The 23,291-nt window shown below is 44.0% G+C and overlaps 2 protein-coding genes across 2 annotated transcripts; both read right to left on the reverse strand.

The window, feature by feature from the left end:
- Positions 1-753: 753 nt before the first annotated feature.
- Positions 754-4,385, reverse strand: COQ7 (coenzyme Q7, hydroxylase). Its single transcript, XM_039560599.1, has 6 exons — positions 4,292-4,385; positions 3,940-4,130; positions 3,419-3,533; positions 3,167-3,306; positions 1,979-2,047; positions 754-1,330 (listed from the first exon to the last, which is right to left on the reverse strand). The coding sequence occupies exons 1-6, from the start codon at positions 4,359-4,361 to the stop codon at positions 1,253-1,255; spliced, it is 663 nt and encodes a 220-aa protein (XP_039416533.1). The 5' UTR covers positions 4,362-4,385; the 3' UTR covers positions 754-1,252.
- A 219-nt stretch (positions 4,386-4,604) lies between these two features.
- TMC7 (transmembrane channel like 7) lies at positions 4,605-19,277 on the reverse strand. The gene is made up of 16 exons (XM_039560565.1): positions 19,173-19,277; positions 18,700-18,940; positions 16,460-16,608; positions 15,946-16,113; positions 15,682-15,767; positions 15,027-15,172; positions 14,358-14,505; positions 12,746-12,916; positions 11,065-11,222; positions 10,104-10,221; positions 9,389-9,486; positions 8,887-9,070; positions 7,940-8,070; positions 7,519-7,674; positions 6,935-7,013; positions 4,605-5,781 (listed from the first exon to the last, which is right to left on the reverse strand). The coding sequence occupies exons 1-16, from the start codon at positions 19,222-19,224 to the stop codon at positions 5,728-5,730; spliced, it is 2,139 nt and encodes a 712-aa protein (XP_039416499.1). The 5' UTR covers positions 19,225-19,277; the 3' UTR covers positions 4,605-5,727.
- Positions 19,278-23,291: the final 4,014 nt, after the last annotated feature.

Below are 23,291 nucleotides of genomic sequence, written 5' to 3' on the forward strand. Positions count from 1 at the left end.
TGCTCACAACTGTCTGGGGCTAAGGCAAGTAAAATGAGACTCCCTTTGAGTTATTTTCTGATTATGCAGTCCCTGAAAAATCTGTGCTTTAGCTTTGAGTTCCTCTAGTCGAGTTATTCCAGTGGGTGTGCAAACCAGTCACAGATAGAGAACCAAGTGGTACTTTGATTGAACCAAGTAAATAACATCAGTAGTTTGAGTCTAACAAGGTGACACTTGCAACAGTTTGATAGAAATTATTTTTAAAGCACATACAAAGTGACAGTCATAACAAAATCTCACAGAATAGGAGTTTCTCTATATTGAGATTTAACCTTCTGCCTAAGCTCCTTCACCAAAAAAAATAAAGGGTAAATAATCCTCTTTAAGAAGCCTTTCACATCAAATCACACACCAATCAGTACCCACAAACACTAACAGAGCTACTAAAAAAGGCAGGCTCAGAGGTACCTGTATTAAATGCTGTCTGAAGCAAAGTAAGATAAGCTTGAAAGCTCTAACAGAATATTGAATGCAACTCCACAGTGCTCAAAATGGCTCTCTCCACCTGCTTTATGGCTGGGATCAATTCCTTACACACACACTCAGGTAAAAAAAATGCAAACCAAACAAACCCAAGCAAATACCAAAAAAACAACAAAAAATCCCCAGTGTAACAAAGAACAACACAGTCAGTAAAATTCTATTTAAAGAATTCAGAACTGTGCCTGAAAAAAACCCATCCCAAAACAGAAAGAAGTCCTTAAGTAAAACTGGTCTTATAATACCAATTTTTATTAAGATGGACTGAAAATAAATACTTGCTATTACTTCACTTACCCTGAAAACAGAACAAATATTCTTCTTTGTCAGTATTAACCATTTCAAAATGAGCTGATGTGCTCCAGCTTATTTCAAGTACATATAAATTTGAAGGCAACAGAGAATGTATTTATCATTTTTATGTGTGTGCATCCATACACAAATATTGTATATATAAATCATGTACATATTTTGCTGCCACCTTGTGAACAGTCTCTGAATAGGGAGGTTTAGTTCACACAGACTCAATTCTGCCACCTTTATTCACATTTAGCTCAACTGACTTTAATCTAGATACTTTTTAAATGGGTACTCAATGTGACAAAGGATGGCTGAATCAAGTGCTTAGTGCAGAAAAATTTAAAAGGCTGAATAAAATAGCTGAGTCTTCCACAATTTCCATACACTTTTGTGTCACAGTTTATTGCCACAACTATAATGCAAAATATAACTAAATTCGTTCTGATAAAAATATTGCAGCTTTGCATCCAAGTTGTATGGCTGTCTTCAAAACAGAATAAGCTGGTGTCTGTAAAAAGAATAAAAGATTAAACACATCTACTGAAGTGCTTTGCTTGAACTAGATTGTGATAAGGAATAGTAATCACTATTAAAAAAAAAAAATCAAAGTAAAAACACACACTCCCCAAGAAAACCCCACCTGTATTTGCAGTCTAATCTATCATAGAGAAAACAAAATTAAGATTTATCAACTTTGCAGAATATTTCCATTTCTCCACAAGTGTAAGTCAAGAGAAAAACCAGAAGTTACACATTCCCCACAGAGTTTCCAAGTGAGCACAGAATTTAGTTCAGTATTTCACACTTCCTAGTAAGATGATGCCTCCAGTTCCCAGCTGTATGGATAGCACCTATTAGCCTTATCTTCAAAAATATTTCATCTGAACTGAAATCAAAAGAAAATCTAAAAATTTGCAGAGGATATCTCTTAGGAAAAAAATCAAAACACTTTAACACTTGACACGAATTCTAACAGATTCAGTTCTGATCTAGAGCAATGAAAGTTATAACATGCAGGACTTTCCTTTGGGGAAGAGTATCAAGAGCCTTATTTTGTGCTTCTCAAAGAACCACATCCCAGTCTCTAGGTAAGGAAGGCAAGAGCAGCACATCTACATCCTCACTGACAGCACCAATGAGTCAACATTCTACTCACAGCTTCTGCATCGTGCTTGAGCCCAATGTCGTGGTGCTCCTGCTCATCGTCCCGGAATTGCTTTATTACCTTGAAAAACAGCCATTACTGAGTCTATTTTGCAGAAAAATCGAGGCAGCCAGTACACACAACTAGATGCTGTTGTCCATTGTGTGTACCATGGCAAGCCAGGGTCTCTCAAAAACTTCTCTGGGCAGCTGGGCACTGTCCCTGCCCAACAGCTTCACACTGCTTTTGGTCTCCTCACTAGTTCTCCTCATATTGGCACTGTGAATAAACTCCCTGCCTGGATTTTCCTCTTTGTTTTGTGTCATCTCCAGCTATTTCACTGTATCATTATCTTCAGGGGTGGTATTTCCCTGGTGCACCTCAGCACAACCCTGGTTACTTCAGACACAATTTCTGTAGCAGTAGGACACATTGGAATGATCAGACTTTGCTACACGTTACACCATGCACAGCCCAACACACTGGCAGCCAGCAAGGCTGGAAATGAACCAGTTCCATGTGCTGCCTGTGGACACAGTTCCATCTCCCACAAACACCCTACAGGAGTGTGTCCCAGTTTGATACCTAAAACGCTTGGGAATTTATTTTCTCACAGAGCTGACAAACATCAGCTCCCTACACACTCTGAGCAGCATCCAGGACTAGAACATGAACAGGGTGCTGGCTGGCAGCAGTGGAGGCAAACCCCCCCGGGGTGCATCAAACACAGCGTGGGCAGAGGGGCTGCAGAGGGTGTCACCTTGAGCTCACCCTGAGCACTGTGTATAGCTCTGGGCCCCACAGCTTAAGGGGCACGTGAAGGTACTTGAATGCCTTCAGAGGAGGGCAATACAGCTACTATGCAATCATATTTCCTCCTTTTGTTTCCCCTCTAGACCCTTCCTCTCAATTAAAATTAATCAAACTCAAAGCATAATTCTCCCACTCAAAAAGGAAACACTGCATTACTGAAAGCATACTGAACATAACCCAACATATGTTTTAATTCTGGTGCTTGATCAATTTGCTGAAGGAAAAAAGCATCCTTCTATTTTATTAGTTTCTGTTGACTTCAGCATTCTAAGTGACAGAACAAAAAGATCTACAGTAAATTCTACATGCATATTATTTTTAAAAGACAAAATCACATCAGATAATTCAATCAATTTGTTAAACTACTTTTCAGTCATGGTTAAATACCTGCAATAGTTCTTTGTACTTTTCTGGATCCTCTTCTATTAGAGTTCGGATCTGGTTGTTGTAGTGCTCTGATATACTCTCTTCCACAGCCACTGTGCAAGCCATTGCACCCTTCCTTCCAAGCAAAGCACTTCCAGCCCCTGGGATTGGGGTACCAGACACATGAATACAATGAAATCTGAAGCAATACAAATAATTTAACACAATTGAAGACTTCACAAAACAACAACAATAGTTGTTGTACAGACTCACCTAAAACAAACCCTGCTACATTCCAGAAAGGCAATAGAACAGTAGGTCGAACTCTGTATGCAACCATGAGCTCATTGAACTTTTTCAGGTGGTCTTTTTCTTGATTCCACATTTGCTGCAAAAGAGCCAGGTCACAGTGAAGCATATAACCCCAAGAGATAAACATTTCCAATAAAACTAATAAAAACCAAACCAGCTCAGGCCACATATGCTGTGATAGCTGAGGCAATACTGTAACACTGCAACATCACAGAGAAGAAAGGCTGCAGAAGGGCAGATGCAGATCGTTATAAAACGGGCAGATGAGGATTTGCAAAATAGGACAACACTCCAGTAACTGCAGCATCCGTAACTTCCTTACCAAGCACTCCCACCACTGTTTATAAACCCACACGTTCGGAAGTGCTTAGAACAAAAATGGACAGCAATGTTGCCATGAAGGCTACGATCGTTCCCTGTCATCCGGCCGCCGTTAATCCAATGCAAACGGAGCAGAAGCACAGGCCGGGCTCCAGGCCCACCTGGATGACGGGCCCCACGCTAGACCTGCCCAGCACGGCCATCTGCCCCGCATAGATGCGGTTCGCCCCGTACTCCCCCGCATGGTCCACGCGGATGATGCGGTCTATGACGGGCTTGTTGATGCCCTCCTGCGCCACCCGCGTGCTGCACAGCCTGAGGGAAGCCCCTCCGGCGGGCAGAGGCCGCAGACCTGTCGGAGAAACAAAGGTGACGCGAGCTCCGCCGCCGCCCGGTCCTCGTCCGGGACGGGCCGGCGGGCGCTGCCACCCGGGGAGCCGGACGGCCTGAGGCGGTCCCGGGTGGCGGCACGGGGGCCTGGGGGGCGGGCAGGGAGCGAAGCCGAGCCCGTACCCGGCCCGCAGCGGAGGGGCCGGCGCCGCAACAGCGAGCACCGCAAACCCGGAGCCACGGCCGCCGCCATAGCCCTGAGAACAGGCCCCCTGCGCGCCGCAATGACGTCATCACCGCGCGCCACCCTCCCGCCCCACCACGATTCCGATTGGCCCCGCTTCGCCGCCGCACTGGACAGCGCAGCTGTCAATCAAAGCCGGCGTCCCCCGGTTGCCATGGGAACGAGGGCAGGGCGGGAAGTGCGGCGGGAGCGCTGAGGGCGGCGGAGGCGGGGCTGGGCCGGGCCCCGCAGCGACACAGCAACAGCAGGCGGTACCGTAAAAAATACTGCGTTTATTGAACGTGCATTCCCTTAAAATAAGGGCAGAAAACACTCCAAAGGACTATATAAAAAGGATAGTGTCTCACATTAACTAAGAGCGGACTAATGCAGATTTCAAGCAATAAACGCAGTTCTGTACAGAAAATCCTTAACTACGATCTTTAAATAAAGGAATGGGTTGATAGCCTACAGGGACACATGGTTCTCCGAGACACACGGTCCCAGCAGTTCAGCTAAGAGAGAGGAAATGTGAAATTAAGCGGTACTGACAAACAGTATTGCCAACCAATAATTTAACTCTCAAATATTCACATTTTAGAACACAGAGAACAGTAGTGAAGGTGTTTGTACAAGAATAAAACACAAATAATAATGCCTTAAAACACTAAAAATAAAAAAGGGCCCTCCACAGCAGCAAGAGTGGTGCCCCAGCAGTGCTGTGCCTGCCCTGCTGTGGGTTTCTTCCTGCCCCGAGTGTTTATTCAGAGCTCTTTTATCAGCTCGTTTGCTCTCAACAATTTTGTGACCAGTTATCCAGTGTTCAACTGCTCCTGCTGCTTCAGAGCAGAATAAATAGCAAACCTTTACCTCTAAAAATATTTAGAAAACTGATTTCAAACCCATGCTGTATTTTCTTTTCCTATGCACTATTTCAAAATACTTCCATACATATTTCTTTTTTTAAAACCAAAGCAAATAAAAGGCATTGAAAACATGTAAAACCATACCTTTCCCCTCTCTTGTGATTCTTATAGCATAATTTGTAAAAACAGTACAACAGAGTTTCAGTTCTGATCATATTTTACCCAAACTCCCTGAAAAAATAGGGACTTAACAAATCCCAACAACCCTGAAGCCGTATCAGTGTTAAAGTATCCTTTTTTGAGCAGCCCTAACACAGTATAAATTAGCTGAATTTCCAAGATTTGGAAACCTTAAGCCCCACTAGCTTAACCAACAAAGACTCAGACTACAAGCACCCATTACACAGAGCAGGGTGCCAGGGTGCTGGTCAGTCACTCAGTTTTTAGAAGCTGCAAATGCTTCTGCCGTTATCTTGTGTCTCTGGGAGTTTCAGGAAGTCAAGTTCTTTTGGCTTGTGTGGTTTTCAAGGCTACCTCTGAGCTTCTGCTATCTTTCTGATTAGGAACATCTTGTCACGACTCTCCTGGAAAGACAGAATAACAAATGTGCTCCACGTGAACAGTGTTAACACAAATCATCTACAACAGCCCATTTCTTTATTAGAAATAGGTACTGTACTCCCCCCAGCACACTCTCAACTGCCTGAACAATTTCAAGTTAACAATAGTCTTGACTTCATTTATCTCACCTCAGGTCACACATTAACAGCTCTGCACTGAGCCTAGTAAAAACATCTCACACACCTCAAAATTTAAAACCATGCTACCAAGAAGTCGAACAACAGTGAAGAAACAAAAATAAAAACCACACAAGGATTTTCAGAACTCCCAGCTGGTTTGTGAACTCTTCAAAAAGCAGGAAGGCTTTCATTTCTAAATTCCTCACTCCTCAAAAACCTCCGCCCACTAGTGTTTATCTGCACACAGGTTGTTAAATGCCATTATCTAAAAGAAGCACACACCAAGAAATGGGCTATTTCATAAGAAAGTGAGAAGTCTCACTAGTGAGGCTGAGTTCTGACTCGAGCAGTTTGTCAGATCACAGCACACGAATGCTGCCAAACCTGGCAGTGGCTTTTGATGGCCACAAAGCAGCACTTGTGCACTGGCACCCTTCTCCACAGGGCTGGTTAGTGGTGACTTGTTCCACTTTTAGTACCTGCTCAGGCAGTGCTGGGCCTGCACTCAAGAACAAGACCAGAAAAGATGCAGTCAAAACATAGGCCTGGAGGAAAGGGTAGGGAGTTGGGTGCCTGTTTGTGGGGGCAGAGAAGGAAAGAGAAGGGGAGGTTGTGCAAGATGGTCGAGGGGACAGGAAACACGAGATTCAGGTTCTTCTTTGGCAGAAAAAACCATGCAGATGAGTGGATTTAAGCAAGGCAAAAGATGAAAAAACAGGGACACAGCTTCTTGGGGGCATATCTCTTGTATGTGTGTTGCCTGATATAACCAGACCTTGTTGCAGTTGCAGCTGGTACCCAAGAAAATCAACTCCACTGAGAAATACCACAATGCTTTGGTTATTTTTCCTGGGTTATTTGTAAAACATTCTTCACTGCCCGTTGCAAATACTAAATATGCAGGAGACTATGAAAACCAATACTCCTGTGCATGCCTTATTTCTGCATCCCTAAAGTTCTCTTTGTTGTGTCAGTAAAGTGCTGGGTCAGATCTTACCAAAACCAGTTGTTCTCTCAGCTGTTCAACCACTCGTTTGTGTGCTCGAGCCAAGGCAATAACATAGAACATAATGATGCTGTAAACAACAAACAAAAAGGAAGGACTTGAGATTTCCTATGTACGTAATAACAAGTTCAGTTCAGGGGAAGACATAAACATGTGCTACGGAAGAAAGGGCTGGGTGGAGTCCAAAACAAACCATGTGGTTTTTCAAGCACAGAAGTTTTAGAAAGCATCAGGTAATAAGGCTCCAAAATTTGCAAACAGTTTAGTTGAACTTAAATGCAAAAAACTCCATTTAAACGTAGGAATTGTGATCACAAGGCTTACAGTACTAACTTGCAGAGGGTTCACAGTTAAAATTTTTGAGAAGGACACTGCTGAGTATGGGACGTACAAGAGGAGATGGAACAAAGCTGATGAGTGTGAACACATGGGCCAAGACATAAGGGCTGAGGATTCATATGGGTTTTGATGCTTTTGACTGCAAATGAAAAATCTGGTCTAATAGATGCTTGGTACGAGTTCAGTAAGCAAGGAAATGAAGCTGCATAAGTGAATCAAGTCTCCACAGTACTCACCAAATGACCATAAAAAAAGGCACTGCAAAGGCTTCTGATGCCATGCCAAAAAGGATCTGCTGGATAAATGTTGGAAACTCAAGTATTGTGTCTGGAACAACTTCCCATGAAGTGTTAAAATTCCTGAATGGCCCACATGCCTTGGAAGAGGGGATACTGTCAAAGAAGCAGAACAGAAAGATGTTTCACCAAAATGTAAAGATAAAATAATCCAGCACAAGCCCAGCACCATTTCAGCAATGCAGTAAAAGTGTCCCATGTCTTTAAAACTGTAATTTTTGTTTATATGAACTAAGTTATAATTTTATGTATTACACGCTATATATTTTATTCCATTAATCATTCTAAAGTTGTGTGTCTTTTACAGAACTGACAACTTTAGAACGAGTGCCAACGTCACAGAACTTAAATTGCCACTTACTGTGCTATGCTGACTGCCAAAGGCACAAAAGCCAAGATGAGCCCAATCAACAGCACCGCCAGGAAGAAAAAGTTGGAATTTGATGCCCTGAGAGACCTAGCTTCAGGTTTACGTGTGTGTATCAAAATGACCTGAAGAGGGAAGGTAAGAGTGTTACCAGTACATCTATACAGATAAACATCCAAGCATACTTCCCCCAGCAACTGAATTTTCCATCCTCAAACACACCACCAGCTACCCCACAACCACCTCCTCTGACGTGCATGGGCTGAGAAGGGCTAAGACAAGAATGCCTCACATTCTGCTATAAGTCAATGTCTCCTAGTTTGTGTAAGAATTTGATCCAGAGGACCTCACACACTTGCACAGTCAGCTGACACAGCCATTTGGTGTATGACCCATGGCACTGCCATTGGCTTTGTTCTGCCACATCTTCACTGGATACATCCCCTCTTGAAAGACTTAAAGTATCAGCAAGAATTGGATGCACAGAAGGAGCTCTGTGGTCACTGAGCAAAACTTCTGATAGGCAGAAATCACATGAACATCCAACACAGCTTGGATTTTCCATTTTGCTCCCAAATTTTTAGCAGTTTCGCAAAATTTTCTCCAAGTTGTAAGCTGTGTTGCTAATAAATAGATTACTGCAGGAAAGTGTTATAAACTAGCTTTGTTACATAAAAAGCTTTTCTTTGATAAAAAGACAAATAATTTGAGAAGTAGTAATTGAAATGTGGTTTTGCTTGATTTCAAAGCAAAATTCTACCTTCTGTTAAAAGCACAAAACCTTACTGAAAATGGAATACCATTGGCTCATTCCATCCACTGCATCCACAGGTGGTTTTAGGGTTTTTTGTTGGTTTTAGATCACCTGTATATCTATATGCCTGCATTACAAAAACCACAGAGATGTACTCAGTCCTTCATCAACCACACACCTTCATTACCTTTTTAACGTAAAAGATGATGAAGTATTTGATAGTTGCTATTGCAGGGAGAAGTGGTGAAAAGAAGGTTCCAATCCAGCAAATAGTCTGCCCATAAATGATTTCCAGGACATTGTCAGAAATTCCAAATTCCTGCTGTCCAAACCACTGAATTAGCTTGCAAGAGCAATGAGTAACTAACAACCTGAAACCAAAGAATATTGTTAGTCCTAAACTGAAGCTGTACAGTTTAGATTCATTCTAACACATTTGGAACATACAGAATTTAGCATTTAAGCGTTAAACAACATAACAGAAAATGTCTGAATAAAAAAGCTCTCAAATATCAAAAACTATGCAGCCATCTGAATAGCAAACAGGTACTCAAACCACCAGAAATAAGTTTATAATTTATTTTAAAACTAGTAATCTGGTTAGAAATACGGGGAATTTAAAGCAGAAAAAAGAAAATGTGTTTCATACATAATTTGTAAAAATATGCTCAAAAAGCAGAGATACCTACTTTCTGGGGAAGTCCACAAACAAGGGCACAGCAAGAATTACAGCAAAATCAAATATCATCAGTTTGTACATTTCTTGCCCAACATCAGATTCCCAGCACTATAAAAACAAGTCAGCATAAACAAGATTAGCAGTCTAAATAAACAAGCTGAAAAAACTTCTATCACTAAAGCAACAAACGTCTCAGTTAACATCATGAAGTTCAAATGGTATTAACTCCAATGTCTAAAACATTCAAGTGTTTCAAAGTTCCCGTGCCAAGCTTTTCACTTTTTTTTTTGTTTTGATTTTGGGTTTGGGTTTTTTTTTTTGTGAGGTGTGGGGGTTGTGTGTGTTTTGTTTGCTTTTGTTGGTTGGGGGTTTTTGTTTGTTTGTTGGTTGGTTTTTAAGGAAAAACCATTTGCCTTATTGCAGCAAAAGGCAGTAGCACAACGTCTCCAAAACACAGCTAGCTCAGACAATCCTCATGGTGGACAGAAACCTGTGCTAAGCCATCATCTGCCACTGGACTAATTCTAATCAGAGCTTTAGAAAAACAAAGAATATATGTGTAACAACTGTACTGGTTTGCACTGAGCAGTGGGAATCAACACCAAGTATAACATGAATGGCAACACCAGGGCTGATACTGAACACCTCTAGACAAGCAACTCTCATGGAAAACAAATCTCTGTTCACAAGCTCAGATGATTAAAGACCAAGATAAATCTGCTTACAGGATAGAGTTTGTAATTGTATCCACAGGGCTTACACTTGTCAGTGCTACAGTTGGAGATCTGACTCCACAGTGAGAACAAGAGAACGCCAATATTGGCCAACCGCACGAAGACACACCTGGAAGAAAGGCAAAACCTAATTCCAAACGTGCCAAAAAATAGCCATGTTAACACTTAGCTCACCTTGCACAGGAGTCCAAGGAAGCCTTAAAACACAAAAGGGTCATGCAGAGTTTTAAGAGAGCAGCCAGCTAGATAATAAACACATTTCTTTCCTTAGTAGTAAGTTAAAATTGCTTTTCACCTTCCCAGCTTTAGGCTACAGTCCCTTGTTTCTTTTCTCAGCACTGTTCCTACATCAGTCATTTCAGTTGAAGATCTTGATGCTGCAATGGGTTGCAATTCTCAGGTACAGTTCTGTGTGCAGCATTTCTGTTCATGTAGCTTCAGGCCTTCTGAGGCCAAATCAGAAATACAAAGCATGGACCTGCAGATCAACCTAGATCTTACTGCCTTAAGCTGCCAAACACCAGCTGTTACACTGAAGTATCTTTTACCCCAAAACTTTTAACTTCTGCCTTGCCTTGAGCAAAGCTGTACTTCAGCCACTGCTGTACACATACATTTGCTCATTCAGGGAACCGCTGCATGCAAAGCGGTGAATCCACAGCTCTGCAGCCACAAGTTCCCTACTGACTATTTATTCAGCTTGAAGATGTCCAGATCACACAGCTAAATGGGACCGGGAGAAAAGCTTGGACACTGAGATGATTGCACTGCACTGTCATCAAAACAGATTGTTCCCAGATTTAAAGTTCCCAACTAAACATATGCCAAACAATGCCTTCCTGGTTTCCAGTGCCGACTTCTCTGCTTCTTGATGTTACAATGTTTACAATACATATAGCCTACCAAGAGCAAGTTGTTGAAACATCCAAGGCCACAATAAAAACATCTTTACCTCATGAGCGTCAGCCTGATTTCAAAGGCTGGTGTATAGTCTTCAAACCTGATCAGAAATGAGAAGATCAGAGGACTAATGAAGTTGGCCAGTGTGATCACCATGGAAGGCAAATACTGCACTAAGAGATTAGCCAAGGAGTTCTCATTGTCAGTGTCCTGCACAAGAAGAGATGAGAGAAACATAATGCTTAGAGAAACACACCTTCCTGACCGTGCTGCCTCCAGCCACACACGTCTCCCTTGTCCAGGATTCAGGTAGCATCTTTTACTCTGTCTTCATCCTCCACCTACATTTGCACCAGACAATAAAAACCAACACCACATGGAACATGAATGGCAAACCCAGAGCTGATTCTGAATACCTCTAGACAAGCAAGTTTCATGGAAAACAAATCTCTGTTCTTTATACAAGCCTGATCACTGCTATCTCTGCAGTTTGCCACTACACACCTTTGCTTTCTCCTGCTCCCTTCACCAGGAACTCCTTCCACCTCCAGTTACGAGTATTTCTGTGCTTCCTCAAAGCTTCTGTTTAAAGAGGTTCAACTCACCAAGGTTTCTGTCTGACTCTTGCTAACCAGCACGAAAGCTACCAGGTTTTGCCACTATTCCAAGTGCAGACACTTTTCAATTTATTCTCACTGGTGCCAAGCAGCTCCCCTGACTTTCCTACCATCCTGACAAGCAACTCTAACTGCTCATTAAGACAAGGTCAAGGTATCAACCCTTCTACATAAACCTCACAGTAAGTGAAGCTGTTCTTCAAGTTGCTCAGTGTTGTGCTGTCCTGTGCTGTCCTCTTCTCTGCCCTCAAACAATACCTCTGACACAAACTCATTCAGCCCCCACTTCCTGCTTCTGTCTGTGCAATCCTGGCAGTTTACAGAAGTTCAGAGTTAGGTCCACCATGAGCACAACTTTCCTTGTGAACAGCTAAGTCCATCACATCAGCAACTTACACAGGGGAGAGAAAAATTGTGGTCCCCATTTCTATCAGACTAATCAAACCCTGGGGTCCTACAGAGAAGTCAATTACTTTTGTGAAGCTGTCACGACTAGAAGCTTGTCTGCTTTGTTCTGCTTCTGAACCACTCTTTCCATCTTGTCCTGCCGGAGGTGAAACGCACCCAAAGTGATTCTTTCCGCTAGTGATGCAAGAACCTTTGCTTCTGAAAACTGCTCTGTGTTCAAAGCCTTCCGGTTTCCCCACACAGTGGTAACTCAAGCCACAGGACAGATCATAATCTCTACTCTGCCTTCCCCTGCAGTGCATTTTTGCAGCTGACAGTGAACCAGACCATGTGAAACTGCTCATGATGAAGTTTAGTTTAACCAGGTCAGTTCCCCCAGCCAGTTCCCTGCCCAGACCCAGCAGATCACAGAGGTGAGCACAGTTACAAGGGAAGAGTAGTGAGGGCTGCTCTTCTTGTCAGCTCCAAGGCACTCAACACCGAAGCCTCTGCAGCAACAGGAGACATTACTGGGGAGGTTTTTTAGCACGTGGTCCTTGATCTTTCCTGCTCTCATCTACTAAAAGAAGTTTTAAGTCTGTAGAAAGTGTTTCCAGATCCCTGCATGAAAGGTGCTATATTAAGATACTTGACTCTTTCACAATAGTTCCTCTTGCTGTAATCACCAGCCTTGACTGAATCTGTCCTAGTGTCATTTCTGATACTCACATTGGAGTTTTCTTGAGAGAAGACAGTTACTCTATAAATAGAGTAAAAGCATCCTGATAAAATGGCAATGACAATTATATTTATAAATATTCTCAGAGAGTAGATGCGTAGCTTTTCTTTCGTTGTCCTCTCAGCTATTTTTTGCTTCAGTTTTTCTTCCTGCAAGTCCGTCTACAAAGAAAAGAAAGAGATGCAGATTTTTGGTGCAGCATACAACACTTAACACCATGTCTTCTACCCTTGAGATGTGCAAATCTGTAGCCTGTTCTAGGAAGAGTCACTCCAGTGCCTGCCCAAGCACACAGAACTGTTTTGCCTTTTCTTTGACAAAACAGGTCCATGCAGGAATGGAAGCCCTTCTGTGCTCAGCCTCCTCAAGCTGGGGGCTCTGTAGCCCGCAGGTGTCCCACAACCCTCTTATCTTATGTGTATCAGTAACACATTTCCTTGAGTTTGCCTGTTTGTTGAGAGAGACTGATCTCAGCTTGACACTCAACTCTGAAATGGGCAAACCAGCTCACTCATCTCATAATTTCTGCAGGTAAGTAACCAGCCCTCACCATATGGCTCAAAATTCCTTCTCCTCTCCTTTGTGAAGGAGAACTGGGGGAAGGCACAGAGATAGTCTCGAGCAGCTTGTCATGTAAACTTGGTGTATTTCACCTTAACTGACATGAAAATACAGTATTCTCCTGTGAAGGCAATTTAATCTGGGTAAACCCACATAACAGCCATATGAGGGTATTTTCTGAGGATTTATGTCCATCAAACAGTAATATTAAGGGGCAATTTTTTGTTCTAAGATGTGCATTCTGGAGGCAAAAGTGTGGTAAGTGAAGGAGGTTCTGATTCTATGATGAAAAAGGATGGCTGTGAACGTCACTAGAGCAGAAAGCAACTCACTGTAATTGATGAAATCTGTAATTACCACTTTGTGGTTTGAAATGGAAGCATCTTCTCAAAGGTAATTGTTTCACTACACAAATCTCTGCTTCCAATGTACAGAGAGCAAAAAGAAGGTCCTTGTTTTACCAAAAGGGCCTTTCAGACCCTTTTCAGAGCTTTATGATTTGGGAAATCTAGAGCTCCATCAGCATTCTGTATGTGCATGTGTGCCAAAGACACCTAGTGAAAATCTTTCAGTATTTTCTTACTGCAACAGTGCTCTCAAACAGTACAAAGAGCACCATCTGAATTTTATTTCTCCCCAAACTACTGCCTACTGCACACTTAAAACCCAGAACACTCAAACTGATCCCTGCAAGGATTTGCCCCCAGCTGGGACAGCTTTTCCTGTTGGACTATGCAGAAACTAACACAGGAAGCAGGACTGGAGTGTGAGGAAAAGGCAGATAAGACAAGCAGCTAACAGGCTGGCGTTGGTCCCCAGTGGATGGGGGAAGGGTCGACAACAACTGTGCCATCCTTCTCACGTTACACCACGACTCCAGCTACCTAAAAAGCATGCAAGAGGATGTGGGCTGCACCCCCAAAACAAGCTACTTCAATCCTCCTTAACCTTATTCCCTTATCTGCAGAACTACAGACCTCTCTTTGTTTAGCCATCTAAGCTGTACGAAACCACAATCACCAAAAAATGGAAGTTATTCACCTGGAGCTCATACTGCAAGCTGCGATGTTTCAGCCAGGCTGCATTTGGATCTGTAATGCAGAAGTCCCAGCCTGCAAAGACTTTGTTACAGTAACTCTGAAATGGATCTGCATCGTGCACTAAGTTCTGCATAAAGCCTTTCACGGACCTAGAGAAAAAATAATGAAAAGATGTATTTTATGCACAGAAAAAAACACACACAAGCAACCTGGCTGATCAATGACTAAACAACCTCCTCTGTGAGCAAACTGCCACCTTTGCTTTGTACCAGGGAGTCTCTGGTACACCTTCAGTGTGAGATTCTGCAGCAGCTGACCCTGACTGATACAGGTTATTCCCACCTGCACTTCACCACAGTCACACCTTCTCACCTCCCCCAGACTCAGCAAAGGAAACTGAGATGGCACAAATAAAACTCAACCAAAAACCCCAAAAGAAAATCCTCCAACAAATTCAGTAGAGTTGAGGGGCTTTTACTTATAGGTATGCATACATATGAAAAACTGATACTTCAAATTGTTTTCTTTATCACAAGCACAACAACGGCTACTGTGGCACTGTATGCGCAGGCAAAAGATTCCCCCTTTCCACATAAAACAGCTCTAGAACACAGTACGTTCCCTTCAAGCAGGAATAAAATGTAAACTGTGCAACAGGTAACATCTTTACCTCTTCAGTATCCAGAGGAAACTTAAGGTGAGGTAGGCAAATGTAGCCAGCAGGTATGCAAGTGGCAAGTTGTACCTCATGATACTGATCCATACCACATCTATTGTGTAATAGCCATAAAACAAACTTGTCACTTCAAGGAATCCCTGTGGAAATGAAGTTGAAATAGAATTTGTAACAGCAGCAACAACTGCCCCATTAAATCCAACCTGGCATTAAGCAATCATTTTGCAAATCTAAAATTAGGGCTCCCAGCAAGCTATAACAGTCTAAATAGTGCCATTGCCTCTACCAAACTGTAATGCAGGCACTGTGTGCCTAAAATCCCTTTCCTCTCCAGTCAAAGAGCTCGAGGACACAGACACTGGGACCCTACACAGAGAGCACAATAGACAGTGTGCTCCAGAATAATAAGGGGTAGCAGCTGGGGAGGAGAGGCACAGGCTGCAGCACGTGGCCAGCCAGGCCTTGTGGTTGTTCAGTAAAAGTCAGTTTGAAAACTGCCCTTTTCAGAGATAACGTACCCCAGTGATGCATATGCCTTACCATTTCTCGAAATTATCAAAGCTTCATTCCACAAGTAAATTTTTTTTACATTTTAAATGCTATGTGAGACACAGAAACTAAATTAAAAAAAAAAAATCTAATTACTTACAGTGCCACTGAACAAATCTTTGAGGTAAGTATAGAAGTAAACAAGTCCCTTATTACCACTAGGTTCATAAACTGTGCAGTTATCCTCTGTCAAAAGAAAGGCATGAAAAGTCACTCAAATGGTAATGCCCACTGAACTGCAAGATCACATTAATTCAAACATGTCACATTCTTATAAAAAGGCATTCCTTTTTTCTGGGAGGTGGTAAAGAAGTTGGTGGAAAGGGGGAATGCTAAAACAGCTGTACATAGAGAAGATGTTTACCTATGTTCTTTGGAGAAATGTAAGCAATGGTACTGTTGAATATTCCATATTTAGAAACGATGAAGGGAAGAGTAACAAAACTGAACATGAGGATAAAAATTATAAAGTTCAGCAGGACCAGAAAACGCAGGAAGGAGAAGTAGGACTGGATGCCAGTACCAAATTTCCCTGGGAATAAAAGAAACATGTGCCAATAATTAAGATGATAAAACCATTGAAAATACAGAGAGAGCAGATTATAATTTCAGTTACACTGAACTGAAGAAACATTGTTAAAGCTAGTTTTAAGTACTACAGCCTTTTACCAATATAACTGAAATGCAAGTTGGACATCTTAATAATTTTTTCCAATATATTTCCTTCTACCATATAATGGATTTTACATTCAGCAATAAAGGAAGAAAGTAACTTCTTAAGCACATGTAGTTATATGTGAAACTATGCTCACACAGGTAAAACTGCCACTAACAGAAGCAGCGTTACAGAGGAGAAATGGACAGCAGACAAGAAATACCTTCTATGCTGTGAATATCACGTTGCCAAAGCACCAGGTAAGATGACAAGCCCTTGACTTCACTGAGTGCTTTTTGCCATGATTTACTGCTAGTTCTTCTCCACTTCTTCCATCTAGATAAATGTTCTGTATCAGCCTGCTGAGAGCCCCTAAGAATCCAGAAATACAGTTACTGAGCACAAGAAATAATTTCTCACTCCATGTAACAGGGCTTGGCAGGACGGAGCCTGCCTGCAGCCTTCAGGGGGATAGCTACAGTAACACACACAAGCTTTCCCCATCTGGTCCTACTGGTAATGGCATCAACAACTTAATTCAAATAGGGCAAGTTCTCTCATGAAAAACATTCACTTCTCTTGGAGAAAAAAAATCCAATTGATAACAATAGTTTTTTGAAAAATTTGTTGGAAAGTGCCAATTCAATGAATTTGAGAAAGTATTTTTTGCCACCACCTCTAGGGATGCACTGTTCTAATAACAAGCTGCAAACAAACACTGAGAATGTGCCACTGTCCGTAATTTTTAACTACTTCTCACTTACCGATTTTCATACTACATGAATACGTTTGCATTTTAAAAATTGCTGCCTGATCAGCAACAGTGTCAAGGAGAATTCTGAGTGGCTCAGAGTTTGCTTCTTGTTGTTTCTTTTAAGAAACCTTAAAACTAGACAACACAAGAAACATAGTTTGAAAATGGACTGGTATGCAGTGAATTCTGTTCCAGCGTCTGACACCACCAAAGAAGGGCAGCAGTTAAGTAAGCACCCATGAGGACACGGTGCTGGGGTACCAAGGTTACAGTTTTAAAAGACTTTGTGCTCAACCCTACCCATGTGTCCAAGTGATGCACTGCCATGCGTGCTCTGTGTTGCCTGTTTTCTCATCCTTCTCAGCGGAAGGTAAAATTGCATTTTGGCAGGAAGCCAAATTAAACCTATCAAACAGGCAGCAGATGACCTCAGCTTTAAGAGCAAATACAGCTCCTCTCAAGAGATTGTATTCTGTGGAAACTGCAGAGTGCAGTTTGCAGTGTTTTAAACTCTGCAGAACTGTCTGGGCCGTGTTCGGTTTGCATTTTAAATAGAAGCGTGGGCTGCATATTCTTCTGAGTTACAGAAGTTGAGTGTTCAGCTCTCATGACGTTTATGCCAAGCACTTTGTGTTGGCAGCTGCTGCACAAATGCAGATCACCGATCTGTAGAAGTGCCAAGAAGCCCCACCAGAATCTCTCCGTGCTAACATGTGTAAACAAGCCTGGGACATTGCAACTCCATGCCTCCCTCCAGTTCCTTTTTCTTGAAGAACTGAACTTCAGATACACAACTTCAAATAAAAATTCAAGGTATCGAGCCCTTTCCTTTACTGTGACCTAGGTCTTCTACTGTTTCTTGTATACAGGCTACAGGGTTAAACTCCAGGGTCAGGTTGTTTCCCATTGCTCTTGCAATAGAGTAACTCTTGTTCTCTGTGGAGTACCAGACATTAATTGTACTTCCACCTCTCTCCTAGTTCATAACTAGAACTACAATGTACCTGATTTAAAGGTACAGCTGTTCTCTGACAGTATAAAACCACATCCTGTATCCTCTGTTCTCAAAGCAGCTTTCAGCCCAGCAGTGAGACATGAGACAACAAGCACAGAAATTCAGGCGGAGCAAAGCAACGTCTTTACAATCCCTCCCTCCGGGGGGTTACCAGCAGCGGGGCAGGAACAGCACACAGGAAAGAGTCATTTAAAAAGGAATGGGGCAGGGGGAGAACATAAAAAGAAGCAAAGGTCCTGGGAAGCTTCCTATCAACTGTACTGAGCCACAGCAGGGAGAGGGCACTGGATTGTGTAAGAGCAGCAGCACTCGCATAGCAGCGGGGGGGTGCTCATGCAGATAACTCACAGTGACCCTTGCAAGCACAAAACCCTGAGGGAAAAAACCCAAAACGGAAAACAGGGAGAAACGCGTTTGTTTGCTGCAGGTAATTCCCAGTTTTAACTAATTTCTTCCAATTCAACCTACTTCTGCCCCCAGTCAGAGACTCCCTTGTGCCAGCCAAGTGCACTTGGGCACTTTCTTGTCAGAATCATATGCCACAGGGTGAAACAGATACAGCCAAACCCAGTTCTGCTTCAGCCTTCCAGCGCACCTGGGCTGTGTTTAGGAAAAAGTCATTGGAAAAAAAAAAAACAAACCAAAAAAAACCAACCCAAAAAAACAAACAAGGAAGAAAAGCGTGCAGATTAACCTTAATTTCCTCTTCTCCGCGATGCTCAGCGGTAGCTCTCTGGCGGGGCGCTCAGGCAGCTCGGCTCTCTCCTGCTGCAGCTCCCGGGCCGCGGCCCCGCGGCTGCCGGCAGTGCCCAGCAGGGCCGGCCGGCGCTCCTGGGTGCCCCCGCGGCGCCTCCGCGCCGACTGGCAGCTGGGCAGCTCCTGCAGGAAATCCACAGGTGCGGCGGCGAGCGGCTCCTCGTCAAGGACAGAGAGCCCTGCGAGGGAGAGACAGGGGCTGCGGGTTGGGGGTCGCCGCACCAGGGCAGCCGGGACCCCGCAGCGCCGCGAGGGGCGAGGCGGGGGCAGCGCCGCTCCCTCCGCTCCCGCCCCGCCCCGTCCCGTCCCGTCCCGTCTCTCCATCCCCCCGCCACCTGCGGGGCCGCCGGTGCTGCTGCTGCTGCTGCTGCCGCCGCCGCCCCGCCTTCCCCGCCTGCCCCGCGCCCTCACCGCCGCTGTCCCGCTGCCAGCCCGGCCGCGCGGCGGCCCCCAGCCCGCTCATGTCTGCGGGGAAGCCGCAGCCCCGCGCCCGTGCTGCCGTTTCCGGGCGCGGCGGGGCCGTGGGGCGGCGGCTGCTGCGAGCGGGGCCGGCGGGCGGGGTGAGGCTGCCCCGGGGCCGCCTTCCCCCGGCCCACGCCTGCCGGGGGCGCCCGCAGCCAACGGCATCGCCTTTTGGGACATCCGAGTCTTTCTCTTCCTCTTACCCCGGGCTTATTTTAAACTTTCCGTGAAGATACACGGCAGGGTGTAAAGGCTCCTGCCCGCCCTCTCCGCTAGAAGGGGCTCACGCAGGTGCGGGGCTGGGTGTGCTCTGGCTGCTGGACGTCTCTTATCGACGTTTGCCTTGGAAATAGGTTTTGTTTCAATGTCTTCCGTCAGTATTAACATTACCCAACATGCTGGTGTTGGGTACTGTAAAAACTTACAGACTCCGATACTTGGTCTACTCTCATTAGGTCACAATCCCGAACTCCCAGCTTGTTCCTGTGACTGGGTCCAGTGGCACGAGCTGCAGTGGAAACAACACAGCTTTACTCTTGAATGTGAAAACTTGGTGTGAACTGGAGCAAGTAAAGTCAGTAGATACTGAATCTTTTTTTCCATCTGAGACCGAGGGTGCGTTTTGTGTGAACTTGTAGTAAACATCTCAGAGAGACTTTTTTCTTGGAACAATTGTTGCCTTTTGTGTGAAAATAACAGCATGTGTGACCAAAAAGGAAATGAAACCTCCAGAAGTCTCAAAAGTCTTTCGTGGTGGGGGGAAAAATAATTTCTAGCCTTTCTTACTTTGTTCTACTGATAGCTAAAAGATAACCAGATTTTTCTGAACGTTCCTCATGCACTTTCTGCAGTAGTTTTAAAAATAAGTCATTATTAGGCTTCAGAATGCCGAATCAGACATAAATGAGCATGTTTCTTCTGTTGGCTGTGTGTCATCAGCTCAGGTGTGAAATTTTCAAAGTGCTTTGCTAGCAATAAGAATCGATGTGGGTAATGTTTTCATAATAAAACCATAAAATGTTGTTGATAAAAATAAAGTTCTCAAAGTAATTTAGATGTACATGTTTGTAATCTGTGTTACCAGCAGAGGTGAAAGGTATACCTAAGGGGAAATATTGTGAAACACAGAGACGTGGAATTAAAGCATAGCAACTTCCTTATAGCACTGAACGACCTAAAAAACAAATGAAGAAACACGCTGTGAAGGTGTGCTTGCCTTCCTGCTGGCAGGTTGGTCTTTGATGATTGGATTTGATGATCTCAAAGGTTTCTTCCAGCCTTGATGGTTCTATGATTCTATAACTAGTATGGATTGCCCTCACCCTTCTATAAGTCAGTCTGGAGGCCTACTAGTTCTTTCCCTTCTTCTTTTCATGGATCCCCAGGATGGTTTTTGCCAGGTGGGATTTTTTGTATAGCAAAGGCTGATGCTGTGAGAGTCTCAGCAGGATTGGGGCGTTCGTAACAGAGCTGGACACCTCAGTGATATACATTTGCACAGGTGATTGTGGTTCCTTGGTTGAGCACCACTTTTCATGGGATTCATTTGAACAACTCCCAGCTGATCATTCCAAAAAACTCAGGGGATGGAAAATAAAACCCCTCAGCAGCATTCCTGAAAAATCATTTAGTGTTGTTCAGCATTTGTGCTGAGTGTGTGATTCATGTGCCAGATAAGAATGTGCATTGTACCCACTGTTACTGGTGCCTTGAAGCCAGCCAAGCATGGGCCATCTTTGTGTGGCCTTCAATAGGAATATTTATGGGGTAAAGCTGCCCTGGGCTGTCATCTGGGGTGGCAGTTACACTTTTTATTTATGTTTCTTTTTTTACCATGAAGAATACAAAGGGGAAAGGTGAATAATACACTTGAGGTTAATTAGACTCTTTCTGAAACTCTGTGTTCTAGAGAAGTGTTGTGTTAATGATCCCGTGAGAACAAATTTAAATAAAGATTGGAGGAATTGAAACAAGATTGACTTCCCCAGGAATTTTGTGAGAACATTCTCTAATGTTATTTTTTTTTCAGTTGTGAAAGCTTTTATGACACTTGGAAATGTTTCAATGAATTTTATGGATCACAGCAACCCCAGGTGGAAAAACAGGAAGACAGCCATGCTGAGGAGGAGAGAATGGATGATTCTACCAGAGCACAACAGTCACTCGCAGGGAGTGTGGTACGTTCCACTTATATATCATCTGTCCAGCATTCCCTGCCCACAAAAGCAGCAGCTCTCAGTCTGTGCTCAGCATGGAAGCCAGTGCCACGTTCTGTTTCCCCAGATGCTGGAGATTGGTCTGTCGCATTTAGTAACACCATCCATACCCAGAACATTTTTTTCCTTTGTATGGTTCCTCTTCCTAGTGCCACAGCTCAAAAATGCTTCTAAACATCCAGGGAAGTTCTGAGTGATTGCTTTAATTTTTGTGGGAACTCATGTTCGACTACCGTGGTACCTCACACTGTGGCCTGTGCATCGTGCAGGCAGCTCTGGGTCAGTACAGGAGATCTGCAGACAGATCCTCTGCAGCCATGCCAGGAATGTTGCTTGGGGCAAAACGTAGTCTTGAAGTAGCATTAGAAAACATCACTTAAGTCTATGTAGAATGTGTCTGGTACAGGATAAACATGTTTTACCAAGTTTAGGCGCTGGAGAAGCACTAGTCATTTGGTAAAAGTGATCATCAGCAGTTACACCAGCACAGCTGCTGAACACAGAGCAAATTGATTTATTACCAGTACCCCACTGGCATTAATCCAAAGGTTGACAGAGGTATTTTTCATTTGTTTGTATTTTTAGTCTTGCTGACCAGAGAAGTTACTCAGGAATAGCTGGTAGAAGTTTTAAGATGCGTGGTTTTCTGGGGAGATAAAACATGACAAAATCATGTAACAAGAGATATCAACATAAAAGCAGCTGGGGGTCTATAATCTGTACAGTATAAGGAAAAAGGCAGTGGGCAGGCCACAGGTCTGGGACAGCAGAACCCATCTTTTCCTTACCCTGTTTCCTGCTTCATCTGTGCACATCCCAGTGGTGGCTGTTTGGCCCCTTGCTCAGTTTGAGGATGCTCCTGCTCCCAGAGGAGAGCCTTGGCCTTTGGGAACGGCCCTGGGAACACCCTGGCAGTGCCTGTAGTGTGCTGGGTGTGCTGGGGTATCCCCAAGGCCAGCTGCAGTGGACTGAGTGAAGGTGATGCAGGCATCCTTGCTAAGCTGCTTTGGGGTAGAAATTCCTGTAAGAGGCACCACCCCAACACTTTGTTGGCTTCTCTATGTTGCACCCTGCCTGGTGCTCAGCTGGAGCTTTGTCCAATCCATAGCTTTTCATACCTCTGCATGAAATGGGAAGAAGGGAAAGGAGAAAGACATGAAAAATCAGTATCTCTGTGTCACACTAGAGGAGAAGCTCCTTCTGGTCCATGCGGAGTACAGGAAGGGTTGGTATTAAACTCCCTGTCCAGGAACTGTGGAGTATGCTGTCTACTGGAGTGAACTAATTTTTCGCCCTTAGGTTAGCCTTCCTTTAATTCAAGTAAAAATATGTGAGGAAAGATCTTTCCTTATCTCAGATCTACAAATTATTAATCCAGGGATTAGGATAATGCATCCTGTGTCTGAGAACTGTTTCTCTCTGTCCTTTTATTGTGGTGGTGTTGTTATCCCAGGCCAAAAGAAACCGTGTTTAAATTTGCAGGAGAACGAGAGTGAATGTCTTGGAGCTCAAACAGAAACATAGCAACGTGTTGCACGGGAGGTAACAGCAAAGAACTTCGCCGGGTTGTTTTTCTGTCTCTGGAGCTGTACAAACAGGACTTCAGCTCCCCGTTCCGGCGGTGCATTTCCGTGCACAGCCCTGTCGGGGGGAAGGGAGAAGGGAAGGGAGAAGGGAAGGGAGAAGGGAAGGGAGAAGGGAAGGGAAAAGGGAAGGGAAAAGGGAAGGGAAGGGAAGGGAAGGGAAGGGAAGGGAAGGGAAGGGAAGGGAAGGGAAGGGAAGCCGGTGGGCACAGCGGGTCCCCCGCCATCGGGGCCGGAGGCGGCACCGGGCGGCGGGAGGGCGGCCGGCG

Source organism: Corvus cornix, chromosome 14, assembly GCF_000738735.6.
Source record: "Corvus cornix cornix isolate S_Up_H32 chromosome 14, ASM73873v5, whole genome shotgun sequence".
Taxonomy (NCBI): Eukaryota; Metazoa; Chordata; class Aves; order Passeriformes; family Corvidae; genus Corvus; species Corvus cornix.